This window comes from Vidua chalybeata, chromosome 3, assembly GCF_026979565.1.
Source record: "Vidua chalybeata isolate OUT-0048 chromosome 3, bVidCha1 merged haplotype, whole genome shotgun sequence".
Taxonomy (NCBI): Eukaryota; Metazoa; Chordata; class Aves; order Passeriformes; family Viduidae; genus Vidua; species Vidua chalybeata.
In genome coordinates, this window is record NC_071532.1 from 107,561,991 (window position 1) to 107,581,392 (window position 19,402).

At 40.1% G+C, this 19,402-nt stretch overlaps 2 protein-coding genes across 8 annotated transcripts in view; one reads left to right on the forward strand and one right to left on the reverse strand.

The window, feature by feature from the left end:
• Positions 1-4,111, forward strand: part of ADGRF5 (adhesion G protein-coupled receptor F5) — a 40,451-nt gene extending 36,340 nt beyond the window's left edge. For 6 of the 7 annotated variants that reach the window (XM_053938125.1, XM_053938128.1, XM_053938126.1 and 3 more), the window contains 4 exons: positions 179-220; positions 316-375; positions 2,222-2,306; positions 3,123-4,111. In XM_053938125.1, the coding sequence (XP_053794100.1) occupies positions 179-220; positions 316-375; positions 2,222-2,306; positions 3,123-3,202 (267 nt within the window). In that variant the 3' untranslated portion in view covers positions 3,203-4,111. Of the gene's footprint in view, positions 1-178; positions 221-315; positions 376-908; positions 1,522-2,221; positions 2,307-3,122 lie in introns of those variants that run through there. The other variant, XM_053938130.1, reaches the window with a different exon arrangement.
• Positions 4,112-5,352: 1,241 nt separating this feature from the next.
• MEP1A (meprin A subunit alpha) lies at positions 5,353-18,368 on the reverse strand. Its single transcript, XM_053938132.1, has 14 exons — positions 18,300-18,368; positions 18,191-18,215; positions 18,050-18,097; positions 17,427-17,467; positions 17,242-17,320; positions 16,807-16,924; positions 15,288-15,463; positions 13,435-13,656; positions 12,349-12,498; positions 9,516-9,731; positions 8,184-8,642; positions 6,700-6,870; positions 5,950-6,157; positions 5,353-5,578 (listed from the first exon to the last, which is right to left on the reverse strand). The coding sequence occupies exons 1-14, from the start codon at positions 18,366-18,368 to the stop codon at positions 5,431-5,433; spliced, it is 2,130 nt and encodes a 709-aa protein (XP_053794107.1). The 3' UTR covers positions 5,353-5,430.
• Between the last annotated feature and the right edge of the window lie 1,034 nt (positions 18,369-19,402).

The window sequence follows — 19,402 nt, forward strand, 5'->3', positions numbered from 1 at the left end:
GACTAGGCCTAGGGAACTGCCAAATGAGCAGCCCACTATGTGATATGCAGTTAGAAAAATGCCCTTTATCAAAGAGTTCAAAGTTTAAATAGTATCATGAACAATGTTGGAGATACTCATTATATATTGCAATTAAAGATTGGTGTCATCAAAATGCATGTAATTATCTGTCTTGTAGGGATTATTCATTTTGGTGTTTGGGACTCTCTGGGATAAGAAGGTAAGGATTCCAACTATTTCTTACATTATGTCCAAATACCGTTGGAATTTGAACAGAATTCCTGTATTTACTGATTGATTTTTTTTAACAAATAGATACAAGAAGCCCTGTTGAAGAGGAATTCATCATCCAAATGGAGTTCACAGCAATCAAAGGTAAGAATCTTGACTTAAAAATGTATTTCAGTTACTGCTGAGTAGTCTAACGTTGTCCACTGCACTTTAAATTCTGGATTATGTATTAGAACAAGTCAGAGAGGACACTAACAACATAAATATGATTATATCCCCTTTTTAAAAGTTCATTATTTTCACTATAATTGGTAAAAAATGAGAAGGCTGTTAGTGGACATTTGCTTTAAATTCCACAAGAAAGAAACTAGAAAATGTAGCTGAAACTTTTAGTTAGAAAACAGAATTTTTTTTTGGCACTAGTATTTATTCACAACCTGAGAGAACTGCAAGGGGGACTTCTTGGAGAATTATTGTTTCAACTTACACTTGTGCATTTATAACACCTTAACAAAAAATGACAGGATGTGTAAGAAACTTAGAATGGTTTGGGTTGAAAGAGACCTTCAAGATCATCTAGTTCCAACACCCACCTCCCCCTGTTTCTGAGCTGCCAATGGTGCTGGCATCACCCTTGTATGACAATAAACCTTGATTTTATATTGGTATCTGAACAGGGTTTATTCAGAAGAGCCTGTACAGGTATTACTAAAGAACTAGGAAGCCAACTTAAAAGCAAGGATAATTAAGAAGATGAGAACACAGGCTCAAAGGATTTAAGGAGTCCATTAAGGTTGAACTGTCAGTTCAGAAGAGCAGCATTGGATCAAATCACCCCAGTTACCACAGGAATTGATGGAATTGGAAAGTACCCTCAGGGATCATCTTGCAAAACACTCCCATCAGAGCATGGTCAGCTCAGAGCTGTGTCCAGTTGGGTTTGAGTAGCTCCAAGGATGGAGACACCACAAGCTCTATGTGCAGCCTTTTCCTGTGTTTGACCACCCTCACCATGAAAGAGTTTCATCTTAAGTGGGATTTCCTGTATTTCTATTTGTTCTCAAAGCCTCTTGTCCTTCCACTGGGCACCAAGGAGAAAAGTCTGGCTCTGTCTTTACTCTGTCCTAATCAGACAGCCCTGAGTATGTCCTGGCATTGAATTTGTTCCTTCCCAGGAACAGGAGGACTTCGAACTTCCCTTTGCTGAACTTCATAAGATTCCTGTCATTCCATTTCTCCAGCCTGTTGAGGTCTGAGAATGAGCAAATAAAGCAATATCAAAGTCTTTGATTAAGCGTTTTATATGTGATTCATTTACCTTCTTTCTCTACCACCTTATGATAAAGGTGACAATACACAACACTGCCTAATTTCCCCCACCAAAGTACAATTAAATAATGAAGAAGGACTGAACAGAAAAAGATGTGCTTTTCATATCTTTTTAAAATACATACTTGGAGGAATTCCGTTAAGTTCTCAAACCACTCCAGAACCAAAAAAGAAACTTAATTTTAGCAGCAAAATTTCCTTCCTTCCTTCGTATCTGGACTGCAGAGAGTTGTGTTCCAATGCCCTCTAGTGTGTCAAATCAAATTTGCCTCGGATTATCTCAGGCTCTTGGCTGTCAAGAACAATCCCCATTCACATAAATCTTAGCTTTTGTGGCTACCTTAATGGCCATACTGGCACAGATAAGAGAACAGGATCCCATATTGCCTGTTAGGACAGACTCTGGAGCCTAAGCCTTCCCCCCTAGCCAAGACTTAGAGACAAGCAGTTTGTGTCCTGTAGTTTCTTTTAAAGTTGATCTCCTCCATCACCACCATAAACATGCAAATGTGTGAACTTGATACCTCACAAATATCTTGCTTTACCTTCTGTGGATTGTTTGTTCACACTACTGAAACAGTTTGTTGGAACCTTTTATTCTCTCCCTAAAATGGGGCTACAAAAAAATTCATTTGACAAAAAGCAATTTTCTCTCTTTCAGTCATCCTCCCTGATCCTGGTGACACCGATGCTTGCTATGAGCTACCCATTTTCAAGAACCTTTAACAACTTATGTGGGAAAACAGGTATGTGACAACAGATCTCCCTTACTGAAGCACAAACAGGATTTGGCTTTCATTCTTGCTCTCAAGGTCTGTCTGCCTTGATATCCATTAATCTATTTGTCTCTCCATGCATCCATAGATGGTTTTTAACCTTCTAATGCAAAGGAACTGCAAGAAGTCAATTGTAGCATAATGCTAGCACTTAAATTGTCTACCTTTAAAACAATTATTGGATGTTTCACCAATTCTAATCCTCACTAAGTGACCTTTGTTTTGAGCTTAATGAGAGCACAGTTCGTCCATTATTCATGTACTCTGACACCTTGGAACTGTACTTCTTCAAACGTTCTCTGGCTGTCATTTTGTGGACATCACCATTTTAGTTATGGCTTCATCTTGCAAAAAGCATTTCTGGAAATAACATTTAATTTCTAAGTGTCCGATTTTTGTATTCACACATTGTTCAGAGAACAATGACACTTGGGTATTAGTTTAGAGCCTTGTGGCCATAAGAGGGAGGGACTGGAGTTCATCTCAGGAGCCTGTGGATGTGTTGTGTTCTGGATGTGTCCCCGTGCTCCAGGAGAAGCACTGAGTGCCTCCATTTGTGTGAGAAAATCATTGCCCTGTGACATGGTCAGCAATTCAAGCTGGCACGTCCTGGCTGTGTCACAAACACAGTGAGTTCTGTGGTATTGCTGTAATCCAGGTAGTGCCAGGGCTGCAGGGCAAGGCAGAGCCACCTCGGCCACCAGCACAGCTGTCACTGTCCTTATTTTGCAGTGACAGCGTCCCAGGCTCTCTGTCCTTGTCTAACCCCTGTGCTTTGTTTTGCAGGCAAATACAGAGTATCTTCTTCAGAGCCATCCACCTCTTCCACTGAAAATACTTCCAAGGCATATTCCTTGCTTAACTGAAGCAACTGCCAATGCTAAATCATGTAACTCTGAAAGGACCTCTTCCAAGACACACACAAAAAGTACCTGGGAGTCACCAGGGAGTAGACTGCTTCATTTTGACTAAATTGTGCCTTGGTGAATTCTTCTGGAATAATCATTTCTGGTTAATGTGTAAGGCAGGGAAGCAGAGAGACGTGGAATTTTACAAGGTCTGCCAATCCCAGAAGAAATGACAAGGATTTGAAGGCCTTCATGTGCAAGAAAGGATATTGGGAGTGAAGAATTCTAAGCCTTTAAGTGGGTGCTTAGCACTATGCAATACTGAGACATGAACTGCAGTGCTTCACACAGTTGTTGTCCAGTGGATTTAGTATTTCCCCAATCAACTCTCCAAATGATTCCAAAGGCCTGTGTAGATACACAAATACCTCACAGCTTCTCTCCTGCCCTTGTATTAGAGTCTGGAAAGGCCGTAGTGGTTTCCACTTTCTATTTAAGACTTTCTGGAACTAAAAATTTCCAGCTGAGAAGGCCCATTTCAGATCTTCACTTTTGACTTACATAAAATGAAGACTGTGATGATTCCTGCATGGTCTTCTTTCAGATGGAAAGACTGAAAGCTCCATGTGGCACTTTTTTTGAAGAAAAGGAAGCTTTATGCCCTTAACAATATTTTTTTCCCTTGATATGTAATGTGGTAATACAGAGATGGTTGCTGCCCTCTGCCACAGAGGGGACTGCATTTATTTAATGCATAGTAATGTAAAGAATGCAAGGAAGGAGTGCCTTGTGTAAAGTCTGTATGTTTGGGTCTTCTCAGAGGAGAAACACACTTGAAGGACTCAGAGAATAAGCTCTATATTGAATATAAATCATCATGTGCCAGGCAGGATGAATGGTTTTATATAAATTATTGCTCTAATACTACATTTGTGGAACCATTTATTTCAAGCCTGTACACCTTTAAAGGCAGGACTCCTGTCTTGAGAAGTACCTGAAAAGTATTTAAAATACACACAAATGTTGCAAAATTTAATGTACAATATGGTAGAATCATGAAGATTTAGATTTGAGGTCAATATCAAATACTGCAGCCAGATGTTTGATTGTCAGATACAGTTCTGTTTCATTGTCAGGGAACCAGGCCTGTGTTTGCCAATGGTGAAACTGTTCCTGGAACTTTGGGGTGAATCAGCATGAGAAGCTGTTCTCTACAGTTAGAAGCACTTGTGATGGCTTGGTATGGACAAGGTGGTATGGGCAAGAGTTTATGAATTCTGTGTAATAGCTTGTTGCTTCTTTTTGGTTCCTGTTTCCACACGGCTTCTGTTTCCCGGGTGCCGACCAGCGGCTTCCAGGAGCGGCCGTGTGTGTGAGCAACAACCACCTTGTTGTTCGTTGTTCCGATACGGACAGAATGGTTTTGCCAGCGCGACTAAGACCGAGATAAAGAGACTCAAGAGATTGGACACTTGTGTGTCGTCCAGAGTAGGTTGTATTTGCTCAAACGCCGCACGAACAAGTGACGGTGGGAGGGGGTTGGGTTACAGCTTTTATAGGGAATATAAGAGATAAGGTAAATCCAATAGAAACAGAGTCCAGTCTAAATACATCACAGGTGAAATCCAGTGGGAATAGCTTCAGAGGGATGGGTGAATACACAAAAAAATACAGAATAGAAACTCCAACTTCAGATTTATGAAACAAAAACTCCAACTTCTGATTCACAAAGCTTGTCTGCTCCTTTTGCGTAGCCACGCACCACCACAATAGCTAATTAGTGTAAGTACACCAGCACAGCTCCAGGGAAAGTGAGTGATGATGTACTGATCTACATAAGTATATGTACCCTTTAGAATTCTTGAGCAATTTTTGTAGGAACATTTCCAGAATCTTAATACAGGTGTTTTGGTGTGATTTTTAACAGTGTTTTGAGAGGTTCAACCAGTTATTTAATCTAAGTTTGAACCTTGGCTGAGAGTAAATGCATAGGCTCTCAACACTTCTGCTTGCTATGGGATGAAGAAACAAAATTTTCAAAATACACACAAGAAAGGGAGTGTATGAATTTTCATCAGACACACTTTAACTGCCACATCCCTCAGAAAAAAAACAGATTGTTGCCAAGCTGTTGGTAGAGCTTTTCATCCATATAATGACTGGTTTTCTCCAAGTTACATTCATCATTTTTCACTGAAAATGGGTGTCTTATGAACCAGGTTGAAATTTGTGCCCCCTGCAGTTTTTTATCTTCTAGCCATCATGGAAATGAGGACGATAGTTAAGACAATGGTTCCAGCAATTCCACCAGTCAACATTCCCAGGATGTTCCCATGGACCTGCCTTGACTGACACCTCTCCCCGGTGAAGAAGAAGGCTTGTCCTGATGGGCATCTAGGATAACAAAGCACAGATTCAGTGGATCAGGAACCTTATCATGCCCTCACCCCAAGGTCCTCACAGTCGCTATCCCAGATGAGCAGTTCCCATTGGAGGGGCTCACGTCACAACATTCCTACCTTGTGTAGGAGGCTATTTACACACCCTGGAAGCACCACAGAATGGGGCTTCTCTGCTTTATGCAAAGAAACCTGCCCTCCTGGCTGCTGGGAACTAGCAGCTAGCAATTGTGGTAAAGTATTTTGTTTCTACTATTCCTTGAAGACTTGGTGGCTTAGACCTCTGAGGTCTGTAGCTCTGAATACTTCTTAGCTGCATCACTTGCAGAAGAAAGCGAGGACAAGGAGGGAGGAGGTCTGGGGTACCTGCAGCTTGCTTTTCCTTTCACATTCACACAGACTCCATCATTCTGACAAGGGTTTGGGTCACACGGGTCTGGCAGATAAGGCAGCTGGTCTTGGATGAGCTCCATGTCCTGGGCTTCTCTCTTCTGCCTTTCAAGAAGAAGGCCTTCCGTGAGGGCAGATTGCACAGGTTCCACAGGAACTTCAGTGTTATTGAGGTGAATTATATCTTTTAAAAAAGGAGAAAGATATCAGAATCAGTGAATGATGCTATAAGTAGTATGCCTTACATCAGGGGCTCACAGGGTGCTTTCTGGACCAGAGGGTGCTCCTTATCCATTTTCCCTTTACAGAGCTCTTGCTGTACCACCAAGTTCTGTATATTTAAAGCACAAGATAGAAAATAATACTGAAATTGCAGAAACTAGTTAGGTAAATCTGTGATATTCTATGAGGCTGTTCTATTTGGAAATGAACACAGTAGGGATGGCCTTTAGTATGTTTGGTGCTTAGAAATGGACATAGCTTCTGATCAGGGTGCTTAAAGGTGTCCAAGAAGTTCACATTTCAAAACCCACTGCCATTTAGATCCCTCTTAACTCACAATCACTTTAGTCAACCTCACCCACTTGACACTAGGACACAGAAATGCTTTTTAAAGTTGCTCCCCATTAGAAGAGATCTTGGAGACAGGTGTCAAGAATTATTTGAACGTATGAAAATTGAAAGAATCATCTATTTTGTAAGGAGAATCAGGAAAGGGGTCCTTACCGTTAAATTCTGCAAAAATAATAAGGTCATCATTCTTCAGGAAGCTTCTCCGTCTCAGCTGGCTGTGAGATATGAAGTTACTCCACCCCCGGGCTACACTTCTGTTGCAATTGCACGACTCATCAAACCTTCCAGCAATTGACGGTTTATCCCATATTATAGTTCCATCTTCTGCAAAGAGAAAATGAGAACCACAAAGTTGTACAGCACGAAGTATGACATGACTTTTTCCTGCATTACTGTGTTACAGGGGATTTATGCTATAAAATGAAGTTCAGGCCTGAAATTCCCAAATAAATCCCAGAGGACTGACAAACTAAAGGTGTCAGGTGAACTTCAGGTTAGGTCTGCATGAGGATTCTTAGTCTATGTGAGACTCCTCTTTCACTGAGAACTAAACAGACAGAAATTGGACAGAGGAAGGACACTCCCAGACCAGTTTGTAGGTACCTATGGTTTAGAATTTAGCTGAGTTTTGTCATTACTATATTTTTGTTAAACATATTCATATTTAGGGTTTAAAAGCTCCTACTGAAAAAGTATGTACTTAAATTCCACTGGAAAAAAAGTAGAAAAGGGATGAAGATTCATGTGTAGTATTTTTTTCTGTACCAAACTCAGTTTTGTCCTATTATTCTTATTTCAATCATAGAATCACAGAAAAGTTTGGATTGGAAGGTACCTAAAAGATCATCTCATTCCAACACCCTGCCATGGGCAGGGACACCTTCCACTAAAACAGGTTGCTCCAAGCCCCATCCAACCTGGCCTTGAGTTCTTACAGAGATGGGGCATCCACAGCTTTTCTGGTCAGCCTGTTCCAGTGCCCCACCATCCTCACAGTAGAGAATTTCTTCCTAATATCCAATCTAAATCTGCTTTCAGTTTGAAGACAATTCCCTTTTGTCCTGGCACTCTGTGCTTTTGTAAATAGTCTCTCTCTTTTTTCTTGCAAGCTCCCTTCAAGTACTAGAAGGCCACAATAAAGTTCCCCTGATTGTTCAGCCTTCTATTCTCCAGGCTGAATAATTCTGAATTAGCACATCCATGAGAAAGGGTGAATGTTGTGTATTCAGACCGTGTAGGCTGAGGTTCACTGAGTGTGTTGAAGTTGCCTGATCCTCCAAAATGCAGTTTTAACTTAAATTATTGTTTAGTGACAGAATACTGCACCCTACTGGCATTCCATCAACCTGTGGTAATATGTCACCTATCACAATGGACAAACCACAGGCAGAATGGGAATTGCCAGCTCTTGGGAAAACTCTATCTTTAGAGTCAAGCCCTTGACTCTAGAGCTTGACTGTTATACAGTCTTCCACAGGCAGGAATTCTGAGTCACACACAGGGAAGATGTGCACAGAAAAATGTCCCAAATCGGGAAATATGGCCAAAATTTCTCAGCTCTGTGTCCTACACTCAGTCCTCTTACTCAGATTCCTCGGCTGTCCTTGTCTACATTCCTCCAGGCAGGCACTGCTTACCTGAGTTAACATGGTCTTTGCTTGTGGTGAAGCTTTTGCTCGAGGACATCCTTTTCAGGACGTCAGGGTCCTGGTCCAGCACTGTGAGTGTGACCTGGCGGTTCAGAGCCGGCCACTCCAGAACTGCATCGTTCTCTCCACTGCACAGGTGGAAGGCAATCTGAGCGTAGCTGCTGTTTCGGTAGTTGGGCAACACGCTGATGCCAAATCCATAACCCTCAGGGCTGTAAAAGCGGGGGCTTTCAACAACGCTGATGGATGAGTTCTCAAGGATTTTGCTGAAGTTGCGAACGACCCACACAGCTGTGGGACAGGGGGTCTCTGTCAGAGTCACATCATCAATAGCAATCCCACCTGATGAAGAGCTGGGGGTGCCCTTCAGTCCTTGGAAGAGGTAACGGAACTTCTTCTGAGCGTTGAGGGTTACGTGGGCAATTTTCCAGCTGGAGTCACTGTCCGCTTTGGTAAAAGGAAAGAAAAACATTGCCATCAGTGGGATTAGAGATATTATGAAGCAACTTGCCCCTACCCATCCATCCCAGCTGCACTTTTAGACAACTGGACCCCTCACAGAGTCCTGAAGGACAGAGATCTTAAGTTGATATTGTGACTATAATATATCCACATTGTTTTGTCATCTAAATGCTTTGGACATGTTGTACAAGGAATTCTTCACATGTTAGGGAATGACAGCCTCCAGTACAAAGGACAACAGCCTAAGGGCTAAGATTAAACAAGAGGATGGGAACCAATGTGTTCCTGAAACTTTTTCATGGATTTATCCCTCACTGCAAAATGCTGCAGCTTGATGTAGGCAGGTCTTGTGTTTTGACAACATAAATCACATGGAGCTGCAGTGGCTGAGTTTGTCCTATTTAGCAAATCACCCAAAATGGGAATCCAGTTCACATTTCCAAAACTGCATATGCTTTTATATTTCCAACTATCTAAAAATCAGTCTAGGGTTCTTATTGACTGCAGAGGAGCACAGGTATTTTGCACCTGAACAGCGTACTCCTAGATCATATAGCAGCCACTGGAGACACAGTCAGTTGGTCTCCAGCATGGTCTGGGGTCCCTCTCAATCACTGAGTGCAACATAATATTAGGAATGTTGTGACTTCTGCTGTGAAGCACCAAAATTACATTATGACAACCCACAGCTTCTCTGCTAAATGTGTTCATGTAATACCAAAATTCTTAGCTGTATTGCAAGATATTCTGATAACTTCGGGAAAATCTTTTGGTTTCTGAGCTAGTCTTCTGTGTTCATGGGCAGAGTAAGACAACTCCTCCTCTCTACTCAAATATTCATCTTATTTCCAGAATTACCTTGAAAGGTTTGAATTTTCCTCATCTTACGAATGTTTCCAGTGCCATCATCCTCTTTAAGCCAGATGATCAGCTTGTCAGAAGGGCTTCCTGTGGTCCTATAGAAGAACTGGAGGCACTGCTGAGTTCTCTTTGGATAAAGGATTCGGGACTCTAGGATTGCCACCTCATCTGCCTGGCCAGAGTTGGTGTTGAAGTACATGAAGTAGCCAGCATCTGGGAAGAAAGGGTAGTCTGTCACTGCCTGTTTACACATTTCCTGCAAAGCTGCATGGTGTAAATTCATCATTTCATCTGCACTCTTTTAGTAAACAGAAGAACATGAGCAATAAAGGAAATGACATGTGACAACCATCCAAGACAGACTGGGATAAGAACAGGAGTAGTAGTTCAGCATATATATGGAACTCACTGTTGTCAGCTCATGTCAGTTTTACATTTGTTGGTCTAATTGGAATTTGGATTCCTCAGGAATGTCAGAGATACATGAGGCAGAGAATTCAGTGTTGACCATAAGCAATTAGTAGATACATTTTTTTACTTGATTTATACTGAAGATAATCTAAAAATGAGATCTTAGAGGTCATGTGCTATATTACCTTGTAAAGAGTAAGATAATTTCTTATCAGCAATAAAGATAATAAACAGGGCTTGGACACAAAGCACTGTCCTGATCTTGAACATGCAGAAGGTCTTTTTTTACAGCTTGCCCAAACACTTCAAAACTCAATGACTCACCATAAGAAAATTACTTAAAAATTCCTGCTCCTCTATTTCCCATTAACATTTTTGAAGTGTTCTTTTCTTTAATTTTGAAGTGTCTACTTTTATCCTCATATTTACAAGGATTCACCATTTGCACACCTATCATATCTTGGTATTACACGAAGTTGTCATGTCTTATCTGTATTGTATTGCTTTTTAGTTATTCAATTTAGTCAATGATTAAATTAATAAGTTAATTTTTTTTTTTTTTTAGATGTTGTCTGAAAGTTCCAATGGACTCTTGTCCAAGATAACATATCTTAGAATCACAGGATGGTTTGGGCTGGAAAGAATCTGACGATCATCTTGTTCCAACAGTTATTCCTGCAGCTGCATAAAGGCAGTGCAGCTTCCTGCAGGGTTAGTGAACGGTCTTGAGCTGCTTATCAGGTTCTCTCTAATCAGTCAGAGGAATTATCTTCATTCCCTTCCACATGGTAGCTATGTTTTGAACTCATATCCACAAAAACCTTGCTAGAGATTGTTCTATGCAATGTATGACACTTGACCATCAGTTAAACTTATTTTAAAGTGTATTAAATCCAACTATGATCACTCTTGCTCTAAGTGAGAAGCAGGGCTGTGAGCCTGTCATTGCAATTATTATAGTAACAAACCCCCAAATTATCTATAATCTACCTCCTTTTTGATAAGAAAGTAAAATAAAGGCAACATTAAATACCTATGGCCGTTACAATATGGCCTTGGCAGATTTCAGCAGACTCCCTAAATGTTAAGCTGTACTTTCCCTCCTTCAGTTTAGCTGGCAGTAAGTTAAAAAAAAAACAGAATATAGAAATTATCTGGGGAAAATAGGATCCATCTATATTAGAAACTTAGAATTTTCCCCCACTTAAAATGATTGCAGAACCAGTTCTCAAAAATGTCAGAAATTCCTGATGGAATCAATGACCCTTTGGAGGTGCCAAAAGGAGAGACGCTCCCTAGTCATGCAATTCATTTCTACACTCTGGAGATCCTCAGAGGCATCCACCCCCTCCATTAACTCTTAAAAAACCATTGATACTTATTTTGTACTGAGTCACTGGATGTTAAAACCTAAGTGCACATTAAGTGCCCAGTTCAGGCATTGGATTTTATGTTATAAAAACTCAGTTACATTATCTTTTTCAGTTACAATTTTACTGTACGGGATGAGAAAGAGGAGAGAAAGAATTAAGAATCAGCTGAGGGTTAGAAGTATGTGTTTCTAGAAAATACCAGGTGGTTTTCTTGAGTTATATTCTTGGGCCTGATCAATGGCTACCAGCATTATAAAAGGTTGTTAACAACAACAATTATAAAGGTTATTAACAACATCTGTTATTTCCAATTGGTTGGTCACTTGAGGGGAATAAACTACTCTTGAGTGCAGCAAGCCAAAGAGTAACAAAGTGCAAGTGAATGTGCTTTAAGTCAGGAGTCCTTCCCCCTCTACTGAGGCAAAATTTACCACAGAAGTCACTTTTATCTTGGAATTGCGTAGTAGTTTACCCTGTCTAGATAATGACAAATTAGGATCTTGCTTTTCAGAACTGCCTGTTGGGATTTAATCTTTATTCTCAGCTGTAAACTAGCACCTTGTGACTGGGACTGGGACTCACTGCTCTATATTTAAGAATGCCTTCCTTTGAAAAATGGTGAAATTACCACATCGAAATAAGAATTATCCCTGAACTCCTATCATAAAATATTTGCGACTTTCTTCTACTTCCAGAACTAGAATTCCACAAGTGTACCTTCCCATTTGCATTGCAAACACAACATTTATGAGTGGCTAAAAGTGCTGTTTGATTCTTATCATGAGGTAATATAACTCTTACACAGACTTTGGAAGTTGCAGTAAATTGTTTTCCAGGTTATATTTAAAAGACCTCTAGTTCAGATTGTTCTTTGTCCCTTTCGATCTTGCTGGTGTGGATAACATTCCACTATATTGAAAAAGTTTAGTAAAAGTAGGAAGAGTCTTTACCAACTGTCTAGAGTCTTTACCAACTTCTCTAAACCCATCATTGTAGTCAACCCTGGAGAAAACCCAGCTCAGAAAGTGTTTGTTCCTTTCTTTTACCTCTACAATGCCCAGAAAGTGTGTGGTCCTCCTGCCCTGTCACACTGCCCTGTTGGTGGATCCAGTCTTGGTCATGCTTGGTGCCCTGGATCATACCACAGATGTTTTCAAGCTCAAAAGAACACTGGTCCAAAAAGGTGTGAGTTGAAGCTGAAAAAAAATACACACATGGTCACCTCAGAGTGAGCTCCTAGCTCATTAAAATTTCTTCTTTAATTTTGGGGGGGGTCTGTTTACAGTAGTATAACCATCCTGTAAAGAAGACAACCCTCACATTAGCAGCTGTGAGCCCAATGACTCAAAAGAGGAAACATTTGATTCCTGGAGGGATTCCCTGGATAAAGACAACAATCTTTGACCTCTTTGCAGAAGGTTAATAAGCCCCATGTGGCAGATGGTGACTGTCTTGGTGCCTCTTTGCCAGCCTTGGTGTATGTAACCATTCCTTGGCTGAGGTTATTGTTCTTCATAGCAGTTCTCTCATTGATTAACCTGAGCTCTGTCCTTCCAGTCCAAGCAAAGTCCACCCAGTTACCTTGGGCTGGTTCAGCTGAGTTTGCCTTCAAGGTGATGCTTCTTCTGGCAGCACCAAGGGGACAATAAATTCCCATGAGCAACTGTGATCAGTGATAACATCTTCAACCAGCTCAGCAAACACCTAGACAGTGTGGGACTCTAGACCTAGCCAATCTCAGGTGCAAAATAATCTGATTAAGTCCAAATGTCAGTAAAAGAGGACAAAGTGCAGTTGAATTCACCTCAAAAAAGCACAACAAGGCTGCTCACACATCACAGGCAGAACACAAACACAGGTCTGAACTTCTGGGAGCAGCATGGAAGAAAAAGTGTGAATGGTTTGACTTTCCTTGATGAATCTTTACTAAAATAATGACAGTGAGAAGAGCCATAAAGGGATGAGAAGGGAATAAACTGATTGTGTTTATCTGCCCACCACAGGTCCTGTCCCATACCTATTCAAGCACATTTGAGAAGAGTTTTTGTGAGTTGAGAGACATAAGGGAGGTGAACCAGGCTGGCTCAAGTATAACCAAAGAAACTGTTTGCCATGGTTAAATTCTGACTTACTGCAGTTGTACATGCGATTCAGTCTTTCCAGGTCAATGGCACTGAGGTCTAGACGTTGTCCAATTATGTCATCAAACGCTGGTATCTTTGCTGTGATTGTGGGGACACTTTCATTTTTGTTAAATGAAAGTGGTTCATAGTGCATCAATGATTCGTAGTCATAGGGGGTGTTCAGATCAGTGATGTAGGTGTCATCATACTTTGCAAAATTGTGCTCTTGGCCTGGTAAAAGAACAGAAAAGTGCTTCCTTTTTAGAGAAAATGGAAAGGAAATGGCATTACCATGTCCCCTTGGATACAGTTTTCTAAGGCACAAATTATATACCCCAAAGCAATTACTTCACAACAAAATATTAAAACTTAGCAAGATTTGTGCTTGTCATTTGGACAACAAAGCAATGCCTTTGGATTGCAGTTCTGTGCTATAACAGGTGACTTCAGTAAATTAAAAAATACATTTAGCAATGAACTGTAAAGAATGGGATACAAAGGAGGTTAGATTAGAATTAATAGGAATGGTTTAACAGTAATGATCCTGAAGGTTAAGTTTAAGGATTAATGTACTCCATTCCAGAATCTGTGAATATTGATGCAAACATTTTCCAGGTATTAGATCACATATGGAGAAGGAGAGGCCCTGAAACTCAAAAAGGAAACAAATATGACAGTCTGGAGGTGTCTTCAGGTTCTGTTCTTCTTTGAAATAAATAATGCCCTAGAAATCTCTGGGGAAAAAAGAAAGATATTTTTTACCCTAGATTTACAATACTGATATGATATTTCTATTGGTATGGCTTTTGGAAATGTGTTTCTCATGGTTTCTTGGTGAAATAAGTTGTCCTTAGAGAAAGGTGTCCACTAGGGCAAAGAGAGTGAGCCCTTTCACATGCTTTGGTATAGAAGTAAAAAGTGCTTGCCAGTGTTTACTGTCGCAAATAATGTTTTCAGAGTTTTTGGCATTGTTTTTCAAAGACAAAACAGCACATGACTGTGCTGGTGGGTAATTACACTTTCTCTGCTTAACAACTGCCCTCCCCTTCTGCAAATCACAAAGGTCTTCAGTTCAAGGCTTGAGATTATATAAGAGCTTGGAACTGTTTTCTTACAGAGACTTGAATTGCACCTTTTATCAAAAATTTTAAAACCCCCCCTCTTCTATTTTGTTCTCTTCAAATAAATCATTGTTATATAATAGAGAATCAGATCTCACAGGGGACAACAGGAAAAACTGTCAAGGGATCAGGGGGACTGTGAAGAGTTTTCTGAAACTCATAAAGCTCCTGAATGTGGTGATACTAAACCTGAAGGCAAGAACCTGCAGACACGCCTGGGTAGGAGAGAGCAGGACAGAGCTCTATTTCATATTTCCCATACAATCTAATTCTTTTAAGGGTTTTTTCATGTGCAAAGTGAATATTTTCAGTTTCGGGAAAGCCTGAATATCTGAATATAAAAACCTTTCAGATTTTGAAAGGCTCTTTGCCTACAGAAGAACTACCTCAAAACTCATCATCTAAATAAGTTTACAATTTGCATTACATGATTAAAGGAAACAGATTCATAGACAGGAAGTAATTAGTTTAAAATAAGAGAGCAGAGCAGTCCAAGAGCCAAGGGGAAATAAAAGTCCTGATTTCCAAGCAGGGCCTCTCTGTTCTGGCCTTAAACAATGTCCAGGTTTGGCCAGAGAAGTTGCACCAAAATTTCTTAATTTACAGTGTCTCAGGTGTGGCCCACTGAAATTCTAAATTTTCTAAAATTCTGTTCTTAGGAAGGTCTTTAAATCTAGAAGTGAAAATGGGATATTGATAAATCTACACTTTGCAAAATCTATCTTGAACGTTAAAACCCACCTGCAATAATTTCATCCCACCAGATATTCACGTAGTCATCCCGGTCCATCCTCGACTGCTCATGGTAAAATCCTAAAGCATGCAGGATCTCATGTTCCACAATTGCTCTGTAGTCACACCTTGACCCAATTGAGAGGTTTTGTCCAGTCTGCAGGTCCCCCACCATGGACCAACACCTGAGAAAGACAGAGAGCTTACTCTCTGTTCAGTAGTTTTCTTCTCTGTGTTTAATTTTTCAATCTGCTCACTGGATTTAGAGAAAGATTGTAAAAGTTTTAAATATGAAAGGAGCCACATAAATCATTATTTGGATGCTGAGCATGTGCCTTGATACCCTAAAAATATTCTAGCCTGAAAGCAGACTAACCCCCAGAAACTATAATTTCATTACTTATCCTCTGTGTCAGAGAAGATCACCCTGCATTTTTGAAAGCCACAGAAGTTTTGTCCTGCATCAGCTGCCATTGGCCAAGAAGCATAAAACACACAACATACATGGAAACAGTAAATTCATCAAAACAGGCTGAGCATTTTTGCAATAACTTGGGCTAGAGAAAAGACCCAGGAGTATTTAGAACAGCAACATTTGGTCCTTTTTAACAGCAACTATGCTTTGCTTTGGCCAGAGGTGTGAAAGTACATTTCTAGTATTGAGATCTTCAACACTGACTTGTCAAAAATCATGGTGCTTGTAAACTTTTAAGAGAAGTGTCATAGGACGCTCAAGGAAGAGCTGAAGGCAGAAACATGAACTTCTGGGAAAACAAGAGATATTCACAGCTGACAGAGTGAGAAGATTTTTGTGCTTTTCTGCATTTTCTTTCAAAACATACTTAGCTGTAGGAAATAAATCCTTTCAGTTCTTGAAAACTTGAATAAATTGATTTTATGCACTCTGTGCATAAAATCCTTTCAGATTTTGAGAGAACATTCATTAGAGTCATGCCAAAGCAATAGAAATATTACAATAGATTGTCTTTCCACTGTCTTTTTCTCTTTTCTTTTCTTTCTTTTCTTTTCTTTTCTTTTCTTTTCTTTTCTTTTCTTTTCTTTTCTTTTCTTTTCTTTTCTTTTCTTTTCTTTTCTTTTCTTTCTTTTCTTTTCTTTCTTTTCTTTTCTTTTTCTTTTTCTTTTTCTTTTCTTTTCTTTTTCTTTCTTTTTCTTTTCTCTGTCTTCCAAAACTTTCCAGTCTTAAATTCTAGCTATTCACATTCACATTCTTGGTAAGTTAAAAGGTTGTACATGGAGGTCTTCATCAAAATGGAAAACAACCCTAGATGGAAAAGTGGAAGTAGTTGATGAAAACCCAGAGAGGCTGGGATTCACCTTCAGAAGTCATCCTCTAGATAACAGTCAGCACAGGGAGCAGCTGCTTGCACGCTTTTTGTCTAAGAACGTAAGATGAGTTGTTTTCCTGGTGGCCTCTTTTTCTTTGCTGACAGCAAACCTTTAGAAAATGGAATGAGTTCCCAGCTGATTCTATGCGGCAAAACTAAATAGAAAATGATACTACTCTTACCCATCTTGTTTGCTAAAGAAAATGTAAGTTCTTTCTCCTTCATATGGCTTGAAATCAATGCAGGACTTCAGGCGGAACATTTCAAATGCCTGGAGAATGACTCCTTTGGCATTCAGGTCTAGAAAACAAGGACAGAACCTTTAATACATTGCAGTTTGTTCACCTTGGAGAGGTAAGATATGTACAGATACACATGTGGAACCAAAGGAAAAATGATTGAAAAGAGAAATTATTGAATTTTACTAAATTGTGGTTTGCTATGTTAGCTGTAGAAGAAAGAAAAATAATTTTGATATAAACAAGACTACAATAAGTAGTTTTTAGTGAAGTTTAACATGTTTAATTTGAAACAGTTCTGAAAAAGGCAAATTTTTTATCACAGTGACTGAGTAAATAAGGATTGGAGATAAAATCTGAATAAAGTATCTGCATTACCTAGGTCATCACCCAGAATATAGGGAATGGGGAACTTCCATCTGTAAGTCTCATTTATTAAGGCATTTCGCTGATTTTTCTGAAAAGGGAATTAACAGCTGGTGATGCATCTACTGTAGGGAGATGAGCTGATTTGTAGCAAAAATACAATTAGGACAAGCAACAGAAAGCTTTTAATTACTTACAGGGAGCAAGATGTCACCCTGAAAGAGGTCCAGTCCAGCAGCTGAAATGGAATTTAATCAAAGATAGTGTCAATGAATTTCAAATATATTTCATTTCATAAACCACATTGAACCTGCTTATACAAAGTTAATGACCTTGGGCATCTACAGAAAATAAATAAAGACCAGCCTCTATACATGGAGTTACAGGTAATAATAAAAGTAACAGGAGTTTCTAGTCTCTACTCAATATTTACTTATTGGCAATGTCTTCTTGGCAGTGCCTTTGTGTTGGCACAATTTTCCATGGTCATGGATAGAGCTTTGATGAGCTCTGCTTGCTCTCAGGCAGTGACAAGAGTCACACAATGGGACAGTGACCAATAAACATCTAAGTTGTTTTCCATGTTTACAAAACTTTATAAAAATCATATGGAGATGGGCAGAAAATGCAGTTGAGTCTGCAGAGTTCTTCCTGGAAATATTCAGGTGTCACAGAGAGAAAAAGATAATTCTGAGCTCACTTGATTTTAATTCTCTTGTTACCATGAGCTACCTGACCTTAAGTCTCCTTGACAATAGTGAAAATTCAGCATAATGCTCGCAACTTTTCAGGCCTCATGAAAATTTAGGTGTGAACTCACCCAAGTTGATTTGAGGAATGTCTTTGAATATCTCACCAGCTCCAGCATCTGCAAGACAAAACATAAAGTGTTCATATGTGGTGGCTCACAGCAAGTAGAAGGAAATGCTTCAAAATTCAAACCAGCTCACACAGCACTTACCAGCTTCACTGGAGAGGTGTCCCACCTGGAGAAGAATGGAATACAACCAGTATGAGGTATGAGATGCCTCTGGACTGAGAGAAGCATGTAGAAATCAGGTTTTACTTACAGAGACTGGAGAAGCATAGACAGAACACAGCAGAAGTGTCAGACAGAGTGGGAAGATGCTGGAGCCCATTCTTGCAGTGGGAACAGAAGCTGGTCCCACTCTTCTCTGGCAATATATAGGGCACATTGCTGAGCCTTCCACGGAGCATCAGCCAATAAGCATCAGACTTTCCACCTTTGAAATATTATTATAACAGTTAGATTTCCTCCTGGATGGCACCTGATGGCATTGCTCTTATCAGCTACCTAAGTCCACTTGGAGGAACATTGCAGAGAGGAATGTGGAAACTTCATGTGTTTGGTGCAGCTGGTGAAAGATCCACCCAGGCTTCACATAATAGCTTCTAAATCTGGCCCAAAGTTGCTGACTCCTTCCCCTGTGTTTGTTATCTGTCAGCATTATGATCTTGACTGCACATGAGAAAAGCCACACTCTTAAGCAGAATTATTCCAGGTTTATAGCACTCCAGTGCCATTAGAATTTGGCCCAGTGCTTCTTCCAATTAATAATTAACAACACCACATTGTAAAGATTAGAAGTAAGAGAGATGTGATTATGAATCCCCTGACAGTGTCTTTCCTCAGCTGATCCCACCCCAGATCTGATGCTCCATGCACAACCTGCCACTCTCTACCTCCAGAACAGTCACTTAGAGCAGTAATCCTTGGCCTTCCAGGTGGGTTTCAGAGATCTCAAACTCTTGTCCTGCATCTTGCGATCTTCTTTTTCAGGGACATGGGTCAGGAAGGGCTCCATGAAACACCAGTTTGCTGCGCATCAGTATTCCCACAGCTCCCATGTGCCCTGGAGTGCCTGAGTGCCTTTAGCTTAGGCATGGAATCCTGCTCCTCCATTTCACATCTGAAATTACAAGTCATGGATGTGAGGATGTTCACCTCTATGTTCAGCAATTAGATAGAAGAGGGCTTGTGCCATGACACCACTACCCACAGCACAAGGCAGAGAGCTTGAGTAAGTAGGTTTTGAGTAGGAAATGGGCCTGTCCTAGAAAGAAGTCAGTCCTTCAAGCTAAGCAACATATTTTTCTCTAAACAAATCAAAGTTGGAATCTATTAATAAGAGTAGCACTGCAGAGGAAAAAG